The following is a 23,036-nucleotide window of genomic DNA, read 5'->3' as shown; positions in this document are numbered from 1 at the left end:
CACAGTGAGGGCTCGTTATGGACCAGACAATATCTCGTCTTGTTTTCAAAACACCAACACAGTGAGGGATATATCTATACTATTCCCATTTTACAGATTAGGAAATCAATGCTTGGAGAGTTTAAGTAACTTGCTCCAGGTTCCTTAGCTTGTTATTTGAAGAGCTGAGATTCAACTTCAGGCTTTCTGATCCAGAGTTGGCTCTCTTAACCAATACCATACCCTGTTGGCTTTCATCAGAATAACAGATAATTAGGAGATTTTGATTGGTTCACGGGCATCTTTTAAGAAACTCACAGCTAAATAATGGAGTTTTCTTCCTGGACTTACCCCAAAGTCAAGTACACAATAATGTACATAACACTCAGTGTGCCTATCGTGGAAGAGCAGACGGACTCCATCTGGTAATTTAAAGAAGCAAATATAGGAAAGCCACTCATCAGGGAGGCTTTTTTTTTTTTTTTTAAAGCAATGAAATTGTTTATGTGTTAAACATTACACTGCACTCTACGGTATTTGCTGATTGGCACAACCGCGGCTGTTTAAATTGATTCCGTAATCATGACTATAATGACTGGGATTAGCCCAGTTCAATGAGTGCATGCTTTCCCCAGGGCTCACAAAAGCCTTCTCCCGGGATCGAGGCTTTCCTGGTAATGAGAAGTTAACTAACAAGGCTGCCATATTCCACTTTGGTAAACAGCAGTCCTTGGTTTGAAATGAAGGAAATCAAGAAAAAAGATGAAGGGTCTCTGGCCAGACAGAGGAAAATTACCCTAAACTGGTCAGCAGAACCCTGAGAACAACTGTAGGCTGCCAGAATGATGAAGGAAATGGGTGTTGCTGTTTGTTGACTATTTAGGTAATTGAGTGTTCAAAGGATTGTAGAAAAATTCATCAGATATTCTTAAGTTAAAGAACTCTTATTTGCCTTTCAGCAGCCTGTTACTTAAAATTGAAACACTTGTATTCCTGAATCAATATGTGCTCATTGTAATCCCAAACAATCCATCCAGAAAAATACCGAGTAAAAAGTGAAAGCCTCCTCCCCCATTTTACTTCCTCCCTAAAGGAACCCACACTCTGTGTGTCCATCCAAACTTTAAGAATACATCAGTTATGGAAGGAAAACTTCCAAACTCATTTTATGAGGCCAGCATTACCTTGATCCCAAAACCAGACAAAGGACCCACCAAAAAAGAGAATTACAGACCAATATTGTTGATGAACACAGATGTGAAAATTCTCACCAAAATACTAGCCAATAGGAACCAACAGTACATTAGAAGGATTATTTACCACGACCAAATGGGATTTATTCCAGGGCTGCAAGGTTGGTTCAACATCCGCAAATCAATCAATGTGATACATTAATAAAAGAAAGAATAAGAAACATATGATACTCTCAATAGATGCTGAAAAAGCATTTGACAAAGTACATCATCCTTTCTTGATCAAAACTCTTCAAAGCATATGGATAGAGGGTACATATCTCAATATTATCAAAGCCATCTATGAAAAACCCACAGCGAATATCATTCTCAATGGAGAAAAACTGAGAGCTTTTCTGCTAAGGTCAGGAATACGGCAGGGATGTCCATTATCACCACTGCTATTCAACATAGTACTAGAAGTCCTAGCCTCAGTAATCAGACAACAAAAAGAAATTAAAGGTATCCAGATCGGCAAAGAAGAAATCAAACTATCACTCTTTGCAGATAATATGATACTTCACGTGGAAAACCCAAAAGACTCCACTCCAAATCTGCTAGAACTTGTACAGGAATTCAGTAAAGTGTCAGGATATAAAATCAGTGCACAGAAATCAGTTGCATTTCTATACACCAACAACAAGGCAGAAGAAAGAGAAATTAAGGAGTCAATCCCTTTTACAATTGCATGCAAACCCATAAGATACCTAGGAATAAACCTAATCAAAGAGGCAAAGAATCTGTACTCAGAAAACTATAAAGTACTCATGAAAGAAATTGAGGAAGACACAAAGAAATGGAAAAATGTTCCATGCTCATGGATTGGAAGAACAAATATTGTGGAAAATGTCTATGTTACCTAAAGCAATCTACATGTTTAATGCAATCCCTATCAAAATCCCATCCATTTTTTTCAAAGAAATGGAACAAATAATCCTAAAATTTATATGGAACCAGAAAAGACCTCGAATAGCAAGAGGAATGTTGAAAAAGAAAGCCAAAGTTGGTGACATCACAATTCCAGACTTCAAGCTCTATTACAAAGCTGTTATCGTCAAGACAGTATGGTACCAGCGCAAAAACAGACACATAGATCGATGGGACAGAATAGAGAGCCCAGAAATAGACCCTCAACTCTATGGTCAACTAATCTTCGACAAAGCTGGAAAGAATGTCCAATGGAAAAAAAGACAGTCTCTTCAACAAATGGTGTTGGGAAAACTGGACAGCCACATGTAGAAAAATGAAACTGGACCATTTCCTTATACCACACACAAAAATAGACTCAAAATGGATGAAGGACCTCAATGTGAGAAAGGAATCCATCAAAATCCTTGAGGAGATTACAGGCAGCAACCTCTTCGACCTCAGCCACAGCAACTTCTTCCTAGAAACATCACCAAAGGCAAGGGAAGCAAGGGCAAAAATGAACTATTGGGACTTCATCAAGATCAAAAGCTTTTGGACAGCAAAGGAAATAGTCAACAAAACCAAAAGACAACTGATAGAATGGGAGAAGATATTCGCAAATGACATATCAGATAAAGGGCTAGTATCCAAAATCTATAAAGAACTTATCAAACTCAACACCCAAAGAACAAATAATCCAATCAAGAAATGGGCAGAGGACATGAACAGACATTTCTGCAAAGAAGACATCCAGATGGCCAACAGACACTTGAAAAAGTGCTCAACATCACTTGGCATCAGGGAAATACAAATCAAAACCACAGTGAGATACCACTTCATACCAGTCAGAATGGCTAAAATTAACCAGTCAGGAAACAACAGATGCTGGCGAGGATGTGGAGACAGGGGAACCCTCCTACACTGTTGGTGGGAATGCAAGCTGGTGCAGCCACTCTGGAAAACAGCATGGAGGTTCCTCAAAAAGTTGAAAATAGAGCTACCCTATGACCAAGCAATTGTACTACTGGGTATTTACCCTAAGGATACAAATGTAGGGATCCAAAGGGGCACGTGCACCTGGATATTTATAGCAGCAATGTCCACAATAGCCAAACTATGGAAAGAACCTAGATGCCCATCAACAGATGAATGGATAAAGAAGATGTGGTGTGTGTGTGTATATATATGGCATACTATGCAGCCATCAAAAGAAATAAGATCTTGCCATTTGCAACGACATGGATGGAACTAGAGGGTATCATGCTGAGCGAAATAACTCAGAGAAAGACAATTACATGATCTCCCTGATACGGGGGATTTGGGGCACAGTGTGAGGGGTTTGGGCAGAGAGGGAAGGGGTGAGGTGGTATGGGATGGGGGGGCCATGGTAGACTCTTGGTCTCACAGGGCAGGCTGGGTGTTGCGAGGCGGGGGTGTAGGGGGTGGGGTTGTGGATGTTGTTGGGGGGGGTGTGTTGTGGTGAGTGCTGTGGGGTGTGTGGGCCTGACGATTTGCAGACCTGTGTCCCTGGGGCTGGTAGTACATTATATGTTGGTGGAAAGTAAAAATCTTTTTTAAAAAGTTATGCTATAGGGGAGCCTGGGGGGCTTAGTCATTTAGTGCCTGCTTTTGGTTCAGGTTATGATTCCAGGGTCCTGGGATGGAGCCCTGCATCGGGCTCCCTGATCAGTGAGAAGCCTGTTTCTCCCTCTCCCACTCCTGCTGCTTGTGTTCCCACTCTTGCTGTCTCTCTCTCTTTGTCAAATAAATAAAATCTTTTTAAAAAATAAAAGAATACATCAGTTATGCAGAAAGAATTTGACTATAAGAAAACATAGTCAATTAGCTTGATTATAATTAGTGTTAACCTTTCTTTGGTGATTCAGAAGATCCTTCACATTTATTATCATTAAGGGTATCAGCTGTCACAGTGCAGAAATGTGGGAATTTCTGTGTGCTTGGATCCCGATAAATTGAAGCTGGTAGGAAAGATGTGGATAATCCCTTTTTTGCTGCCCAGGAGGCTTTGGGCTTGCTCAATCCACAGAGCAGAGATGTTGAAGGTGTCTAATCTTTTGAACATAAGACGTTCTAAAACACTGTAAAAACATTGCATTGTAATTTAAAAGACTTAGGGGATTGCCTTATTTTCTATGACATTAATAGAGGGCCATTTTACTCTCTGAAATTTGCATAACATTAAACTGGTATATGTTATATACTTTATATACAAAGTACTTGATATGTATATACACACACAATATACATATTATATATATACATATTATATACATATACTATATATATGCACACAATATATACATATATGGTCCTTTGTATGTGTGATTTTAAAAATATATACTTATAGATAAATTGTATATTTTCTTTTTTCTTAAACAAGTATAGCTGTCATTTACAAGTTCAGCAGGAAACAGTCCATCTTTTTTATTTTGGAAAAAAATCACTTGAGTAGTTTTTTTTTAATATTTTATTTACTTATTTGATAGAGAGATCACAAGTAGGCAGAGAGGCAGGCAGAGAGAGAGGGGGGGGAAGCAGGCTCTTCGCTGAGCAGAGAGCCTGATGCGGAGCTCAATCCCAGGACCCTGAGATCAGGACCTGAGCCAAAGGCAGAGGATTAACCCACTGAGCCACCCAGGCACCCCTTGAGTAGTTTTCTTAAGACAACCAGGGCACCCCATGCCCTGGGAGAGGAAGTAATAGGAAGGACTTTATTTTTCTTGAATTTGATAAGGTCAACTCTCCAAATGCCTCTTAATGAGTAGAGCTCTGGTGCATGGTATCAATTCACATAAAGAACCCAGGAACTTTCTAGAAGGGAAAGGGATTACGATCACCCCAAACCCAACATTGCCCCCCACAAGTTTCCTAGTTATAAAAAGCCATGGAAGGACCCTTCTAGAGGACAACAGGATTTTTCAAAAACGAATCCAAGAAGCTTGGATCCCAGGGATCAGAGCAGGAAGTCTTAAGATCCAGTGCTGGTCTGAAACATCAGGAGGTAGGGCCCTGGCTTTGTGACATGATCACAATAAGCAGAAATGGACCACCGTTACACTCTACCCACCTTTTCTCCATGGCTAACTCTAGTTTATGCTTCAAAACTCAGCCCAGGGATCATCTCCTCCATGAAGTGTTTGCTGACCACTCCAGGCTGAGTTTAGTTCCTCCTCTGCATTCCCTTCTACTCATCAATATCCTTGTTGATCTTATTCCTGAATACTCTGTGTCTCCTACTAGATTCTCAGCCCCTCAAGGGCAGCTGAAACAGTCTGCCTACATTTGAACCTCAACACCATTTCCTAGCTCTGCAGCTCAGCAAGCTGCCTGAACTGAGTTTCTTCATCCGTAAAATGGGCATAATCATTCTTGTCTTATTGGGTGTTTTGATGGTTAAATTTGTAAAACACTTAAACAGTGCCTGGAACCTAAGTGCACATAAGTATGAGCTATGAAAGAATAAAATAAAACTTAACTCAAATTACCATCAATAGTCTCTTTATTGACAATGTCTAGCACAATGTCTAGCCCAGTATGCAGTAGGTGCTCAGTTGGTGTTAAACGGAACAGTGATTAACACATTGTCTGTGATTCTTCTAGAACCAATACAGTAGCCACCAGTTATATGCGATCATTGAGCACTTGAAATGCGTCTAGCCCAAACCGAGGTGTGCTGTAACTGTAAAATACAGTAGATGTTGAGGACTTAGTGTGGAAGACAGAGAGTAAAATATCTCATAAAGAATTTTTGTATGGCTTACATGTTGAGACAATATTTTGGACCTTTGAGGTTAAATAAAATATATTCTTTTTTTTTTTTTAAGATTTTGTTTATTTGACAGACAGAGATCACAAGTAGTCAGAGAGGCAGGCAGAGAGAGGGGTGGGGAAGCAAGATCCCTACTGAGCAGGGAGCTTGACGCGATGCTTGATTCCAGGACTCTCGGATCATGACCTGAGCTGAAGGCAGAGGCTTTAGCCCACTGAGACACCCAGGCGCCCCTAAATAAAATATATTCTTAAAAATAATCTCGCTGGCTCATTTTTACTTTTTAAAATGAAACTGCTAGGAAATTTAAAATTTCACATGTGGCCCCATCATATTTCTATTGGACCGCACAGATCTAGAATGTTTTCAACCTACCATTTTTATAGCAAATCCCCATACAACCTCATTTACACTCAAATATTACGTAACCCGTAGGAGTTCAGATAAATGACTCAGAACACTGATTCACTTAGAATCCAGAGTATATCCAATTAGTTTGTAAATGATTTTCCATGCAGAGTTAACAAGCTAATGTATGGGCATATTTTTGAAAAGGAACCAAAGTTTTGTGGTCATTTTCCAGGTTCGGTGCGATCCTGAGATTCAAGAGCTGCGGCAGTGGCAGAAGAAACTGCGCGAAGGCAAGCACATTCGCCAGCGAGTCAAGATTTTCTGGGCCAAACAAGAACAGAAAGGTCAGTTGTTTGAGTCACAGTCTTTAGTTTGTTTAGGAAAAGATTGAGTCGTAGCCCAGGCTCTAAAAGAAACCCTCTGAGTTCTTGTCAGGTTCTTGTCTCTGCAGGGAACTCACTTTGTGTGTGGGTGGGGGGAGTGACTGCAGATTAGGATTCTGCTCTGGAAGGACAGAGGTGGTGTGACATAATTTACATGGCCATTCTCCTCACTCAGGGACAAACTCAGTGTCATCCTGTGTCTGCAAGTCGTTTTGTTTAAGCTGTAAGACATCGAGGGTAACCTCTCATTTTGGAAACACAGTGTCCGTCAGTGTGATGGGTGGTTATCTTTTTTAAATTGTTGACTGCGTGTCTGAACTGAAATGATGCATTATGCTTGTCCTCTCCCCTTTCATGAGAAACTAAACACGTGCACGCTTGCATGCACGCACACACACGCACACACACACGCACACACACACAGAAATACAGAATAACAAGCACCCGTCTCCTGTCCTCTGCAGATATCACCATTTTGTCCTATTTGTTTTCCACACTCTTTATTATAAAACTTTAAGTTACTACGTATTTACGATAGGAAAATTAGAAAACCAACAGCCAAAAAAAGGGGAAAAAACAGAAATCCCACCACTGTTACTATTTTGGTGTATATCCTGCTGTACTTTTTCCAGTGCAAACAGGTACAAATAGATATCCGTACATGTTTTATTAAAGACTGAATTTTACATTGTTACCTCTGTCCCATAATCTACCTTGTCACTGAACGTACTCAGAACATCATTATGGCCAACGACCAGAGAGTAGCATCGCGAAGTTTAACAGTTGCATGGTATGGATTTAGCATCATTTATTCAAGCAGCAACATGGAAGGATTCATGATATATTATCAAGTGGAAAAGAATCACAGAACCATCGGTTTTTATCCATATTATAAGTATATATGTGTAGGGGCACTTGGATGGCTCAGTTGTTGAGCGTCTGCCTTCAGCTCTGGTCATGATCTCAGCGTCCTGGGATCGAGCCCCACATTGGGCTCCTTGCTCAGTGGGGAGCCTGCTTTCCCCTCTCCTCCCAATCCCGCTCTCTCTTGCTATCTGTCTCTCTCTGTCAAATAAAATCTTTTTTTAAAAAAATAAAAGTGTATACGTGGAAACGTGGAGGTGTCTAAACGGCCTGGAAGGATACATTAATGATGGTCACCTTTAGGATTTGGACAAGGCAGGAAGAGGTGCACTGTTGGAATCTTTTAAATAAGTTCATAGTACTTTAGAATTTATGAAAAATAAATCTCCTTACCTCAGCAGGCTACAGGCCATCCATGCTTTGAGCCCTCTCACCTCCCTATCCTTCCCTGTACCTGTCCCCTGTCACTAGGCTGGAGCCCTTCCAGACTTTTCTGTTCTTGTCATATGCCAGTGCCCTTCCCCCCTCACCTTGGGGGGTATGTGCTTTCCATTTTTTTTTTTTTTCTGTCAAATCACTCATCCCCAGCTGCTTCTCACCTTCTAGGCCTGGGGCATTACCTCCTCAAGGGGTCTCCCCCCGGGACCAGGAGCCAGTCTATGAGCAACCTCAGCATGATGGTGTCTAAACAAAGGCTTCTTCTCCCCAGAAACCGTCTTCAACCCTATTTTCTCAAACCTCTCTTTCCAATCCCTTTATAGCCTATGGGGGGGATTCCGTGTTTTTTCAGCATGTTCTAATTTCAGAAAGCCCAGTCTAGTTTAAAATTTCAATCTCAGATCCAATTTGATGCTTACCCAACCTCCTGCCCTCCACCCAGGGGGATGGAAGTGGGGGAAAGAGGTGTTAGGTCTTTCACACTTCTATCCTGGCCTCTCCCGGATCCCTTTCTCCTGTGGTGTGATGGGTGGGAAGGAGGGAGATACAGGGGCATCCCTCTCTTCACTGTCTGTTGTCATCCTCCTGTGGCTGCTGCTGATTCTCTGGCTAAGGCTACCACTCATGTCCCGTGGGCAGGCATCTCCATGCTGACTCTCTGACTCCTGTATCTCATATGATTCTTCCTGGGGGTGAAACTCTAGGCGGCAGAACACCTCTGGGGGGATCTGGTTCTGTCTCTGCCTCTTCCACCACCACTTCGGATCCCACCTCTGCCAGTCTACTCCTAGTCTTTTGCTTTTGGGGTCTCCTTACCCAGTGCTCATCCCTCTTGGTCAGAGCATGAGGAAAATAATTCAAGTTACCTCTCACTGTCCATCTGACACACAGGAAACCAATGGTGGACACGCAGACTTCTCCATGGTCTCCTCCTCTCTGCCCCAGTTTGTCTACCCAGATCACATCAAACCTCCTCAGATAGGCTTAGAGGAATGATCTAGATGTAAGTCTACCTTTAAAGCAGATATTCAACCAAATAATGAGACACCCCCAATCTTTTTGAGTTGTTCTCTTGGACTTTCCCTCCCTTGCCTTAGGACTTAGGTTGGGGGAAGTACCCATTTTAGTCTAAGAGAGGAGAGGGGCGCCTGGGTGGCTCAGTGGGTTAAGCCTCTGCCTTCAACTCAGGTCATGATCTCAGGGTCCTGGGATCGAGCCCCTCATCAGGCTCTCTGATCAGCAGGAAGCCTGTTTCCCTTCCTCTCTCTCTGCCTGCCTCTCTGCCTACTTGTGATCTCTATCAAATAAATAAATAAAATATTTTAAAAAATCATCAGTACTTGCTAACACCATTGAGTGAAACTTTGATGAGGAATATGAATTTAGAGTCTCGAAATATCCCTCTACAAAGTAGTCATTAAACAAAAGGAAAAATATTAACTTTGCATTAGAGCAACCTGGCAAACCCAGTGTTCAAAATTAGTGTCACCAATATTGGAACAAGCTGATGTAATGTGCCTTCTGGTATGATGTACTAAGATGGACACTCATCACATATACTTATCCACTACTCCTGTCAAAACGCACAACTTGAATCTAATCATGGGGAAACATTGGACAAACCCAAGTTGAAGGACACGCACCAAAATAACTGATTTGGACTCTTAAAAAAGGCCGGTGTCAAGAAAGACCAAGATTAAAGGAGAAGCAAGGGGACGTGACAGCTAAACACAACACAGGATCTTAGGTTGGATCCTGGATGGGAAAAAAATTCTAAGGAAGACATTATTGAGACAATTAGCAAACTTTGAATATAGGCTTTATATAAATGACTGCATAGCACTATCAAATTTCCTCATTTTAAAAAAGATTTTATTTATTTGTTTATTTGAGAGAGAATGACAGGGCACAAGCAGGGGGAACTGCAGAGGGGAGCAGGGAGCCCGCTGAGGGGCTCGAGCCCAGGACCCTGAGATCGTGACCTGAGCCGGAGGTAGACGCTTAACCAACTGAGCCACCCAGGTGCCCCCAAAACAAAACCTTTAAAGAAAAAGAAGAGAAACCACCTCATTCTTAAGATACATGCTGAAGGCTTTAGGGATCAATGATGTATACACCATTGCTGTTATACATGTTGATGTACACATAGCAAGTATGATATGTAACTTAACCTCAAATGATTCAGAAAAAAAGAACGTGTAACACGCATGTGTACAGGAGCACACACAGACAGGAACCAGTAACGTAAGTAAGGCACAGGGCAAACTGCTGGTGAACTTGGAGGTTCTGTGGATGATTTTTGCAACTTTTCTGTAAATTCAAAATTATTTCAAAATTATAAGTCAAAAATTACCAGTGCTTCACCGCCACAGCTTCTTTGGGATGAGCCCTCGACATCTGTGTTAAGTTTCCGGGTTCTCCTGGTCAGCCGGGGTTGATACCTTAAGGAGGCGCTGGCTCTGCTCTTGTTTTGTGCTCTCTTTAAAATGCGGAGGCCTTCGGGGCGCCTGGGTGGCTCAGTGGGTTAAGCCTCTGCCTTCAGCTCAGGTCATGATCTCAGGGTCCTGGGATCGAGCCCCGCATCGGGCTCTCTGCTCAGCGGGGAGCCTGCTTCCTCCTCTCTCTCTGCCTGCCTCTCTGCTTACTCGTGATCTCTCTCTGTCAAATAAATAAATCTTAAAAAAAAAAAAAAATGTGGAGGCCTTCAAAATTAAAATAAAATAAAATAAAGCAACTCATTTAAAAAAAAGTAAATAAATGAAATGTGGAATCCTCTAAGTCTGCATGCCCTGAGCCCCGGGCTAGAGAAGTCCATCTGTTATTTGTTTACTTGGCAGTTATGTGTTTTTCTTATGAAAGTATAAGCTTCCCGAGGACAAAGACCTGTCCTTGGACAGTGCCTGGCACAAACTGAGCACCGAATAAATATTGGCTGAATGAGCAAGTGAGTGAGTAAATGGATGAGCAGGAAGGTCCAGTCCTGAGGCTTAGGCCAGACTGCCTGCAGACTATGCCGGGAAGGGGCAGGGGTTGGGGGGGTGGGGTAACCTCCAAGTAAGAGTTCATCACACTGGCGGTGTTAAAGCCTCCTTAACGGTTTAACCCTTGCTCACCCTTGAGCTGTGACTGGCAGGCTCCTGCGCGCCTCTCTGCCATGCACAACTGCTGTTTCATTTCACTTCAAAATTGGAAGACAATCAAGGCTGTAATCAGTTTAAAGGTCAGGGAAAGTGCAGCATGCCTATTTATTTCTGTTGTTTCTTATTCTTTTGAGTTGATTTGCTGTCGGTTGACAGATTGATTTGGCTTGCTGTGTAGCGGGGAGAGCAGCCGGGCTGTAATGTGTGTCTGCTGTCCAGCCCGCGGTGCAACTGCGGAGTGAGAGCATTCCCATCTCAGCCACCTGCTGCTCGGTCCCTGGCAGCCTTTGCAGGGCTTCAGAAAGAGCTGTCCTTCCCAAACAAGGTGGGCTCCAGGAAATGCCCCAGTGGGAGCTCATAGATAAATTTCCCATTTACAGTAAGACTGTGAAATGGCCTTCAGGTGAAAAAGCCCGTTCTAAACACTGTCCCCAGAGCTCTAATCAGCTAAGAAGGAAGCCGGTACAGTGCAGTGGGGAAAGGACTGGGTTTTGAAATGCGTGTGACCTGATGTGCTTAACTTCATTAAGCCTCAGTTGTCCCATGTAAAAACTGGACTAATGATAATACCTGTCTCCTATGGTGGTTGTTAAAGGTTTAAGAGATGATCTTTAGAACAAGTCCTGGCACATTGTTCCAACAAATGCTGGTTATTGTCATGATTAGTATTAGTATCTGTGTGCTTTTAAACAACCTTGTTGCTTTCCTCCACTAAACTCTAAGTTCCATGGGGTTCCATAAGGGGACTGTGCTTGTCTTCTTCAGCATGATGCCCTCCCCCGCTGCAGCCTAGCACAGGGCCTGGCACAGAGCATGCAGTCTTCGTGTACATGGTGAATGGAACTGTGGGCTTCATTTTACAGATGAATTAGTAGAGGCCCAAGGAGGTCGAGGGACTTGCCCAAGGTCACACAGCCAGAGGAGGGCCCAGGTGTTCCCTTTTATTGTCCAGCGTTCGAACATACTGGGGAGAGACACAGAGAGAGAAAATGTGTCCTTGGGTTCTGCTGTCAGACCCAAACCTCTCAGGAATCCTACTGAACATGACACGTAGCTTGTCCTATTTATTACGACCTAGGCCTTGGGTTCTTGCTGTTTGCATTGGCTGGAGCCCCTAAGTAGGGACTGAGTTGCTAGGAACAGGGTATAACATGCCCACCACGGGAAATCGTTCCCTTTAGGTGTCGCTGAGCTGAATCATTTTCTTACACTGGGGCATGACCAAGTTACTTCCTGTTATAAACCTTGTGAATTTGGGTAATGTGAAAGTTTAGAAAATAAATCCCCCCCAGCCAAAGTGACACTGTGACTCTGATAAAGCAATTCATGTTAAACACATGCTAGTTCTCCTTGAGACTTGCAGTAAGGAAAAAAATGGAATGATTGCAAATAAAAATGGCTTTTCAACTTTATAAACACACACACACACACACACACACACACCAACTAATCTGTGTACAAATCCAACAAACAAATGTAATATATTTTTTTGAGTGGATGCCATTTTATCCATATTGTGTTCTGGTATTTATAGTATGAATAAATTTTGCCAAGTTCATTTCTTGGAGCAACCTTGGTGCAGACAGGAGGTCTGAGGGAGAATAGAGTCAGCTGTCGGGGTAGAATCGTGGTCACATATAGCTCGTCTCACGTTACACTGAGTCAGAGGCCCTCCCAAACAGGATTTTCTTCTAGGACAGAAATGGAGTGAGGTTATCCTCGAGTCTCTATCCATCGGGACAGTTGCCGGAATTATTTTCAAATGTGTGTGACAAGAATTCCAGCCAATATAATTCCAAACAAGATGCCTAAGTCATTTTTGAGATATCGTCAAAAATTCCTTCTCGATTAATAGCGCATTTTTAGCTTCGTATACTCAGTAATTGTTTTCAAATGTGCCTGGTAATTGAATGGCCATATTTTATTTGGAAATCCAGTATGAGTAGGAAGAAAGAAGCCATAGAAATTGTTCCTACAACATCGGGTTACATTTTCCTGTGTGTGTATTCTTTATGTATATGTAAATACTCTTTAAATGACTTCATCACTTCTTGTTGGTATTTTAAAGAAAGGGATGGAGGAGGTTGACCCGTCAAAGGGAATCGATTATTTACTTTTGTTTGCTTACCTGTTTATTCCCAACCTCATTCCAAGAGTGCCTCTCAGTATCTTACAGAAATTTGTATAATATAACATTCTTAGATAAATGTGGTAATTGGTTGGGGAACAATTAAAAGTCAGGAAAAAGTTAAGCCACAAAATGCAGTAAGCAAAATATTTATTCCAAGTCCTATACTTGCTAAAGATTTTTTAGAGACAAAACAAAGAGGGAAATAGGATCCGTTACATAATTCACAGTGACTGTAAGAAAAAAAGACAAGCTGTTTGTTCAGGAAACAACTGGGCCCTTCCCTAACACATTATACAACGTGAATAATAACCTCGAAAATGTTCCTATAATAAGTAGAAATATGGCTTCGAGCTTCCTAGAAGCCACTACAATGAAGAAAATAGGATCATTGTATTGTGTGATTATGTCTTCAAGAGAAAAATTTTCTTGGAAGCACATTTATTCCTGGAACTGAGTTTTTTTTTTTTCCTTTACTAAGAGAACACTGGGACAAGACAAAGCCTGAGGTGAGGGTCGGGTAGAAACCAGAGAAATTTCTTTTTCTGACTTTAAATATAGTATTTTAAGTTAGATTGCAGTGACAAATCTGAACTGTTAAGACTGAGTTTTAAGGATAGTCTCAAAATAAGTACCTCATCTTGGCCACACCACATGGGTATGACTTTAGGATACCCCTGGAACTTGGTTCTTAGAGCAGAGAAGGATGTCTTAGAGCAGAGAAGGAAGTAGCTGTAGTTTATTGGGCACATACCATGTGCCAGACGCTGTACTAAGCACTTTAAGTTTCTATGTACTCCTCACTGGATAGGGGAGGTTTGGAGATGGAGGAGGATGGAGATGGGCTGCAGGATCTATGAACATGTTTCTGGGAGACATTTCCATTAGAGCAGGAAGCCAGGGCTAAGTGGATAAGGATGAAGATGTTCTTTGTCCTTCCTTCCAAATACCCTGCCCAGCTATCTATGAGGGACAGGAAGGGTTCCACCACCAGAGAGGATAGCCTAGCTGGGTGCAGAGAACGCTAGCTTGTGGCTCAGGAGATGGATTCTGGCATTAGCTATAGCGCGTTGTGACTAACAAATATAATCTATCACATAACAATGATACATGTTAAAATAACCAGTCACTTATTTTCCAGAGGCAGTTACTATTGAGTGGGTCTACCCATCGTGTTTCTTCATCTATCTACATATAAATATATATATGCATATATATTTATAAACACGGAACCGTGTTATATACCCTGTACTGCAACATGTTATTTTCCTTTACTTGGAAGGAAACTTTTCATGCCAAAAGTTCTAATACCAATTCCAACGTGTTGGGGGAGGGTGGTTTCTATACCACTAGGAAGCAATTCTCTGACAGCAGCTGAGTTGGAGAATTCAACTCAACTCTGACATGTATTGATCCATAGATAGCATCAGACCCCACAGGTTAAGGGCTCTGTCGTGTAGGACCACCCCCACTTCAGACAGTCCCAAGCCCAGGTTTTTACCTGTGCTTCTGACTGACCAGCACAGTTTGGAGCTTCCCAATTCGTTGGGTTCAATTAATTGGCTGGGGCAGCTCTCAGAACTCAGGAAACTAGCTTACTCACTAGATTACTGGTTTATTACAAGGATATATTAGGGGAAATGAATCAGCAGTCAGATGGAGAGATAAAAGAGAGAGAGAGGGAGGTCCCCAACAAAGGAGCTTCTGTCCTCACAGAGTTTGGGGCTTGGCATGGTGGTACCTGGAATTGTTGCGGCATCCCCATCTGGAAGTCTCTGAACCCTGTCCTACGGGTTTGTATGGCTGCTTCTTTGGATAGGCACATTTGATGAAATCATTGGCCACTGGTGATTGATTCAACCTCTAGCATCTTTCCCTTTCCTAGAGGTCAGGGGAATGGGACTAAAAGTTCCTAACCCTTTAATAACATAATTGGTTTTCCTGGCCACCAGCCATCCTCAGGTGGGTCCAAAAGCCACTTATTAACATAACAAAAGACACCTTCTGGTCTTCCTCCTCACTTGGGAAATTCCAAGAGTTTTTAGGAGCTCTATGTCAGAAATGCAGACGAAGACAAATACATATTTCTTAATATAAGTCATAATATCACACATGCCAATATATATAGATCTGTCTCATTTTTTTTTGTGGGTCCATAAAAATGATAAACCTGTACCATACTTTTTTTTTTAAGCCAGTCCCTAAAATAAATATTCAGCTTGTATTATGAACAATGCTTCGGTGGACATTTTTGTAGATTTATTCTTGCTTACTTGTAGAAGTATTTTTATAGGATATAGTCATAGGAATGAAATTGTTGGTTCACAGGACATGCATATATTAAGTTTAGACAGTGATCGCCGCATTGTCTTTCAAAACTGTTGCATCAATTTGCCCATAAGGCCACCAACCCACTTTGGAACTTTTGATGGGTGGTGTCATCTTTGTGTTTCATTTTCCCTACTTGTAACATGGGAATGATTATGCCTCGGGAATAATTTGAAATGAGGTCATCACTTTGGTAATACCATGGCTCTTTATTTACTTATTTTTTTGATACCGTGGCTCTTTAAGAAGAAATATATCAATAACACTCAGGTGTCACTTTCATCTTAATTTTTTCTCTTATATCTCCTCAAACCTTAGTTCCTTCTCCATTTGAACCTGCAAAAGAGATTAAAAGAAACTAGTGACTCCATGCCGTGATATTATGTTCATCGGTTCTATTTTTAAGACTCACCAGCGGGGGGATTTGTTTGGATGACATCAATTTTCATATGTATTTTTGCATTAAAAATTTGTAAAAGTCTACACAGCTAGGACATGCCTTCTATTGAAATGCTCAAAGTTGTGGCACCTGGGTGGCTCAATGGGTTAAAACCTCTGCCTTTGGCTCAGGTCATGATCCCAGGGTCCTGGGAAAGAGTCCCACATCAGGCTTCCTGCTCAGCGGGGAGCCTGCTTCCTCCTCTCTCTCTGCCTGCCTCTCTGCCTACTTGTGATCTCTCTCTGTCAAATAAATAAATAAATAAATAATCTAAGAAAAAAAAGAAAGAAAGAAAGAAATGCTCAAAGATCCCCTACTATTCTGCTGAAATTAAAAAGAAAGTAACAGATGATTTCCTTTTTTTAAATGGTCTGCCCAACAAGTTCAAGATCCCAAATTTAAGTTTATGTAAGGGGATTCTTCCAACTTCCATAGCTTTGTTCCTTCATCTGATTATCCAGTATTCTTCTTTGCAGTTCTATAGGTGCAGAATGCCTTGGTAAGATCTAGATAAACCTACCAACTTCTGGAAGTCTTTTGAAACCAGATTGGATTAAGTTTCCCACTTATTAAGGGCTGCAACCCTGTGCAGGTTGCTTAATCTCTCTCTGACTCAGTTTGCATGGCAATAAAGTGGAAATACTGATGTGAGGAACAACCCTGTAGGGTTTGGGAGGATTAAATGAACTGGAATAGTGCCTGGCTCATAACAAGAAATGATCAATAAGTGATTTGCTATATATGGCTAATATATGTTGCTATTAAGAATATTGGCTTTGGGAAGGGGCAGGAGCACCCCAATATTTATAGCAGCAATGTCCACAATAGCCAAACTATGGTAAGAACCCAGATGTCCATCGACAGATGAATGATTAAAGAAGATGTGGTACACACACACACACACACACACACACACACACACACACAAAATGGAATATTATGCAGCCATCAAAAATGAAATCTTACCATTTGCAATGACGTGGATGGAACTAGAAAGTATTATGCTAATTAAAATAAGTCAATCAGAGAAAGACAATTATCATATGATCTCACTAATATGTGGAATTTGAGAAACAAGGCAGAGGATCATAGGGAAGAGAGGACAAATTGAAACAAGATGAAACCAGAGAGGGAGACAAACCATAAGAAACTCTTAATCTCAGGAAACAAACTGAGGGTTGCTGGAGTGGAGGGGGGTGGGAGGGATGGAGTGGCTAGCTGATGGGCGTTGGGAAGGGCATGTGTTGTGGTGAGTACTGTACATTGTGTAGGACTGATGAACCACAGACCTGTTACCCCTGAAACAAATCGTGCATTATATGTTAATTTTAAAAAAAGAAAGAATATTCGCTTTGGGGTGCCCAAGTGGCTCAGTCAGTTAAGCATCTGCCTTTGGTTCAGGTCGTGATCCCAGGGTCCTAGGATGGAATCCCACCTGCTTCTCCCTCTGGCTCTGCCTTTCTCCCTCTCTTTATCTCTCTCTCTCTCTCATTCTCTCTCCCTCTCTCATGAATACATAAATAAAAATGTTGTTTTTTTCTTGAAAAAGACTATTGGCCTTGGGGTCTGACAGAACCAGGGTCCTGCCCCTTACCATCAGTGAGGTCATGAGCCAGTTGCTCATCCTCTCAAGGCCCACGTTTGCTCGTCTGTTATAACGGGGACAATTAGGGCCTGTTGCAGAGGCCTCCTGTGAGGATCAAATACGATTAAATGATTAAATACCATTGTATGCTGTTAAACAGACCCCTGGCGCAGAGGGAATGGACAATAACTGGTTGCTGGTTTTGACGTTGTTTTTTTGTTGATGCTGTTGTTTATTTTCAGCGTAACAGTGTTCATTGTTTTTGCACCACACCCAGTTTTTTAAACTGTCAAGAAATATATACAAAATTTTTATTCCAGGTAATTTACCTGGAGCAGTGGCTCTCCATCCTGGCTGCAGATTAACATCCCCTGGGGGGAAATTTGTAAGATGTGTCAGGCTAGGGGCCAGAGAAAATGATTACACAGGTTTATTCTTAGTAGAGAATGTGTTGTAACCACATCAGCAAAATCCTAATACCGTGGATTAGTTGCAAGACCCCAGCAATAGGGATAGATTTTTGGATTCAAAATCTTCCTTTGCGAGGCTCTTCTCACTAATGCAATTTCATTTGGATTAAAACTCGGGGGATCTGAGTTCCTGGCCCCCCTCTGAAATTTACTTGGTGGATGGACTTTGCTTTCCCCTTTGAAAAATGGAAGGAGCAAACTAGGAAATCTCTATAAACAAGAAATCTAATAGGTGTTTTCTGGAGAGTCTCCTGCTCCCTGGGCAAGAGGTCTATTGCTGAGCAGATGCAAACCTTGGAAAACTTGGCTGTTGTCTTGGTGCCTTGGGAGTTTGGTCTCAAGACTGGAGGCAAGAACAGTAAGATGGTGAACATTCTGGGCATTTGCTGGAGAGAATAGGGTGGGATGGTTGAGGGCCAGAGCATAAGTGGGGAGGTTTAGGTGTTGAAGGGGGAAGACAAAAGGAAGGATTGGGTATTTGGCCATTTGGGAGAGTTTGGGGGGAAAGCACAGGGATGTTTAAAGGAGATTTTTGTTTGATCATATATTTGAGGAACGGGAAGTGTATGTTGTAGACTGAGGGCCTTTCTTACCGCCATATTTGGGTCTGTCACACTCAGGGGTGACTCTGAATGAAAGTTGAAGCTGACAAAGGGAGGACAATGGGAACTTGCTCCTGCTGTGTGGCATCTTGGCCTGCAGGAGACATGTTGCCTATATCCTTAGCTGCCAGACCTTGCTGGTTTGCAAAGATCCATGGTCCTCATGAAAACTCAATTTATTGGATGCCTCCGATGGGCCAGGCACCTTACAGATATTATTTCTAATCTTCACAATAAATTCAACTAGTACAAACTATTATTACCCCTGTTTTTCAGGGGAGGAGAGAGTCTCAGAGGTTAAGTCACTCATCTTTGGTCACACAGATGATTAAGTGCCGGAGCTGAGGAAAGTTAGAAGTTTCCACAACATCATACTGCCTTGACGTTCTCACAGCCTTCCTTTCAGTCAGTCCATGGACTGGTAGGCTGAGGGAAAAGTCTGGAATTCATGCTTTCCAAAAGCTCGAAAGGCATTCAATACAGAAATGAAGGCCACACTATGAGGAGGAATGAAGGAGGGATGCCTGCTTCACCAGGGCTGGAACCTTGAAAGCATTATGCAAAGTGCAAAGAATCAGACATCAAAAAGACCACACATTATGTGATTTCATTTATATGAAAGGTCCAGGATAGGCAAATCCACAGAGACAGAAAGTAGATCAGTGGTTGCAAAGAGCTGGGGGAATGGAGGGGAATCGCAAAAGGGTATGGGGTTTCGTTTTGGGCTGAGGAATAGTATAATTGATTGTGGTGATGATTACACACATCTGTGACTCTATGAAAACCATTGAGTTGTGTGCTTTAAATGGGTGAATTGTGTGGTATGTGACTCATATTTCAATAAAAGTGCTACAAAAAGAATTAAAATGAAGGCCCAGACCACCTCGTACCCAATCGGGTGGATACTATCAAAAATCCCCCAAAAGATAATATGTGTTTGTGAGGACATGGAGAATTGGATCCTTATGCACTGTTGGTAGGAATGTAGAATGGTAAAATAGCCAAAGTGGTTCCTTAAAAAAACTTAAAAAAGAATCACCATATGTATGATTCAGCAATTCCATTTCTGGTGATGTACACAGAAGAACTGAAACCAGAGTCTTGAAGGGATATTTGTGCACCGAATTCATAGCAGCATTCTTCACAACAGCCAAAAGGTGGAGGCACCCCAGGTGTCTATCAACAAATGAATGGAAGGAAAATGGGGTCTATACATACAGTGAAAAAGCATTCCGCTTTGAAAGGGAAGGAAGTTCTGACACCTGCTATAACATGGATGAATCTTGACAGCATTGCGCTGAGTGAAATAAGCCAGTCACAAAAAGACGAAGACTGTATGACTCCACTTATAGGAGGTAGAGTAGTCAAATTCTAGAGACAGAAAGTAGAACAGTGATTGCCAGGGGCTGAGCGGAGGGAAGAATGGGGAGTTCATGTCTAATGGGTACAGGGTTTCAGTTTTTGCAAGATGAGAACAATCGTGGGTATGAATGGTCATGATGGTTGCACAACAATATGGAGACACGGGGCGCCTGGGTGGCTCAGTGGGTTAAGCCTCTGCCTTCGGCTCAGGTCATGATCTCGGGGTCCTGGGATTGAGCTCCACATCAGGCTCTCTGCTAAGCTTCTCCCTCTCTCTCTGCCTGTCTCTCTGCCTACTTGTGATCTCTCTCTGTGTCAAATAAATAAAATATTTTTAAAAAACCAATATGAAGACACTTATTACCACTGAACTGTATGCCTAAAAATGATTAAGATGGTAAATTTTATGTATATTTTACAACATAAAAAACTGAGAGGAAAAAGGGGCACCTGGGTGGTTCAGTGAGTTAAGCATCTGACTCTTGATTTCGGCTTAGGTCATGATCTCAGGGTCATAGGTCAAGACCCACCTTGGGCTCCTCACTCAGTGGGGAGTCTGCTTGATATTTTCTCTCTCTCACTCTGCCCATCCCCCCACCCAATCAATAAATGAATCTTTTAAAAAGGACCTGAGAGAAAAAAATGAAGGCTCAGGTCTCAAATATCCTCATGGCTGAGGCTCTTTCACCTCTTAATGTCACCTCTGCTTAATGTCACCTCCTTAGTGAGTTCTTCCTGACCATCCCTTGCTTCCCCACCCCCTGCCCTGCTTGTCCCCATCCAACATGTTCTCTACAGAGCGATTCGAAAAGAGTCGACTGTTTCTAGACTTGTCTTACAACATGCTGTGGCTGGTGGGCATCAAGACCTTGGTGTGGGGCCCACCCCTTCTTTGTGGCCTCACAGGAGTAAAGAAACAAGTCACAGCTGCCCTTCAAGCTGTGACTAAGGATCTGGAGGAAACTGACTCCAGAATGGCTGGGCGCCACGTTTCCTGTGTGTGTTACAAGGGGCTGCATATACGTTGTAGTTAACTGTACCAGTTCCTTTACAAATCGTCTTTGACTACATGATACACGTAACTTATAGTTCTTCCAAGTGTTTAATTCTTTTGAGTCACCCAAGATTTTTAAGATTATTTTGTTTATTGTCTGTGTAACCATACAATATAAATTCGATAATCTCAGGGACTTTTTGTTTTTCCTTCCTGTTTTGTTCACTGCTCTATCCCTAGCACCTAGAACGGTGCCCAGCACATGGTAGATGCTCAAGAAATATTTGTTGATTAATGAAGGAATCTGTGTCTCATAATCCCCTTCCGAAATTATCTAGCTTGGTAAACACTCCCAAGGACAAGTAGGTGGAACTGTTTGCAAGCAAGCAACCGCACACAAACAAAGGAAGGCATAGGCTTACACATAATACATAAATGGACAAAGAGAAAAGTCTACTAGAATATAATCCTAAAATGTTAATAATGATTATTTTTTACATTTGTTTTGTTTTGTTTTATAGAATAATCTCTATACCCAACATGGGGCTCAAACTCACAACCCTGAAATCAAGAGTCACATGGTTTTCCGACTGAGCCAGCCAGGCACCCCTGTATGGTGATTACTTCTAAGTGGTAGTAATGCTGGAGATTGATGGGTTGATTGATTTCTGCCTGTTTGTTTTTTTTTCCCCTAAAATAGAAATACAGGCGATTACTTTCCTTTTTTGATTATTTTTGTCTTCTAAAATAATAACACAGGTGGTTCATACTCACTATGGGCTTACTACGAGGTGTTTTCGAAGTGTTTCCTTAATAGGGACTCTGTCCTCACAGCAGCCCTGTGGAGCAGGTACTACTGTGGTCTCCGTTTTATAGATGAAGAAACTGAGGCACAAAGAGGTTGAGCAGTGTACCGAAGGCCCCACAGCAAAGAAGTAGCAAAGCCAGGCAGCTTCTTGGACTCTGGCAGATTCCAGAGTCCTTCCTCTTCCCCACTCCGTTATGCCGCAATGCACAGATGTTATTTATGGAGTTCAAATGCTCGGGAGAAATCTGTTGGTGTTTGGTTTCATACAAAGTCCATCAGGATCCAACCTCTGATTAAGTCGCTGAGGGCAAGAAGCACATGTCCCTCTATGCCTGTTAGCCTGGCTTAAAGGGCAGTGGTCCCACCGGCGTCATTGTCCCGCCTTCTCCCTGTGAGCACCAGTCCAGCCTAGTTGACGCATGGTATTAATACGCCCTTAGGATCTAAATTTAGGATCTGAGTAGCTAATGTGTCTTGCCAATTTCCAGATTCAACTCTCATTAGTCCAGGACATGGAAAATTTTCAAGGTAAAGAGTATGGAAGCTCGATGTTAAGAAGGGCAAGCTGATTCCTTTTAAACTAATTTAAAAACTGTCCCCTCATCGAAGTAATACATTCTCATGGTGAAAATACAGAAAAGCATTAAGAGATCAGAAAAAGTTACCCACCAACGCTGTCACTAATACCTTGGCATATAGAAAAACGTTTTTTTTAAAAACGTTATTTAGGGGTGCCTGGGTGGCTCAGTGGGTTAAAGCTTCTGCTTTCAGCTCAGGTCATGATCCTGGAGTCCTGGGATCTACCCAATGTCAGGCTCCCTGCTTGGTGGGGAGCCTGCTTCACCCTCTCTCTCTGCCTGCCTCTCTGCCTGCTTGTGATCTCTGTCTGTCAAATAAATAAATAAAATCTTTAAAAATAAATAAATACATTGGGGGGCGTCTGGATGGCTCAGTGGGTTAAGCCTCTGCCTTCAGCTCAGGTCGTGATCTCAGGGTCCTGGGATCAAGCCCCGTGTCGGGCTCTCTGCTCGGTGGAGAGCCTGCTTCCCTGCTCTCTCTGTGCCTGCCTCTCTGCCTACTTGTGGTCTTTCTCGCTCTCTGTCCAATAAATAAATAAAATCTTTAAAAAAAAATACCCATTTAAATAAATAAATAAATACATTGGACAAAACTATTTAAAATAATGTTATTTATTTATTTGATGGAGAGAGCCAGAAAGCACAAGTAGGGGTAG

General features: G+C 42.1%; 1 protein-coding gene across 1 annotated transcript in view; it reads left to right on the top strand.

Annotated features, from left to right (window-relative positions):
- IQCK (IQ motif containing K) overlaps positions 1-23,036 on the top strand; it is a 120,281-nt gene that overhangs the window by 78,392 nt on the left and 18,853 nt on the right. Inside the window, exon 8 of the mRNA XM_045992958.1 lies at positions 6,494-6,605. Within this exon, the coding sequence (XP_045848914.1) occupies positions 6,494-6,605 (112 nt within the window). The remainder of the gene's footprint in view (positions 1-6,493; positions 6,606-23,036) is intronic.

Source organism: Meles meles, chromosome 21, assembly GCF_922984935.1.
Source record: "Meles meles chromosome 21, mMelMel3.1 paternal haplotype, whole genome shotgun sequence".
NCBI classification, from domain to species: domain Eukaryota; kingdom Metazoa; phylum Chordata; class Mammalia; order Carnivora; family Mustelidae; genus Meles; species Meles meles.
This window is presented reverse-complemented; position numbering and strand designations above follow the sequence as displayed.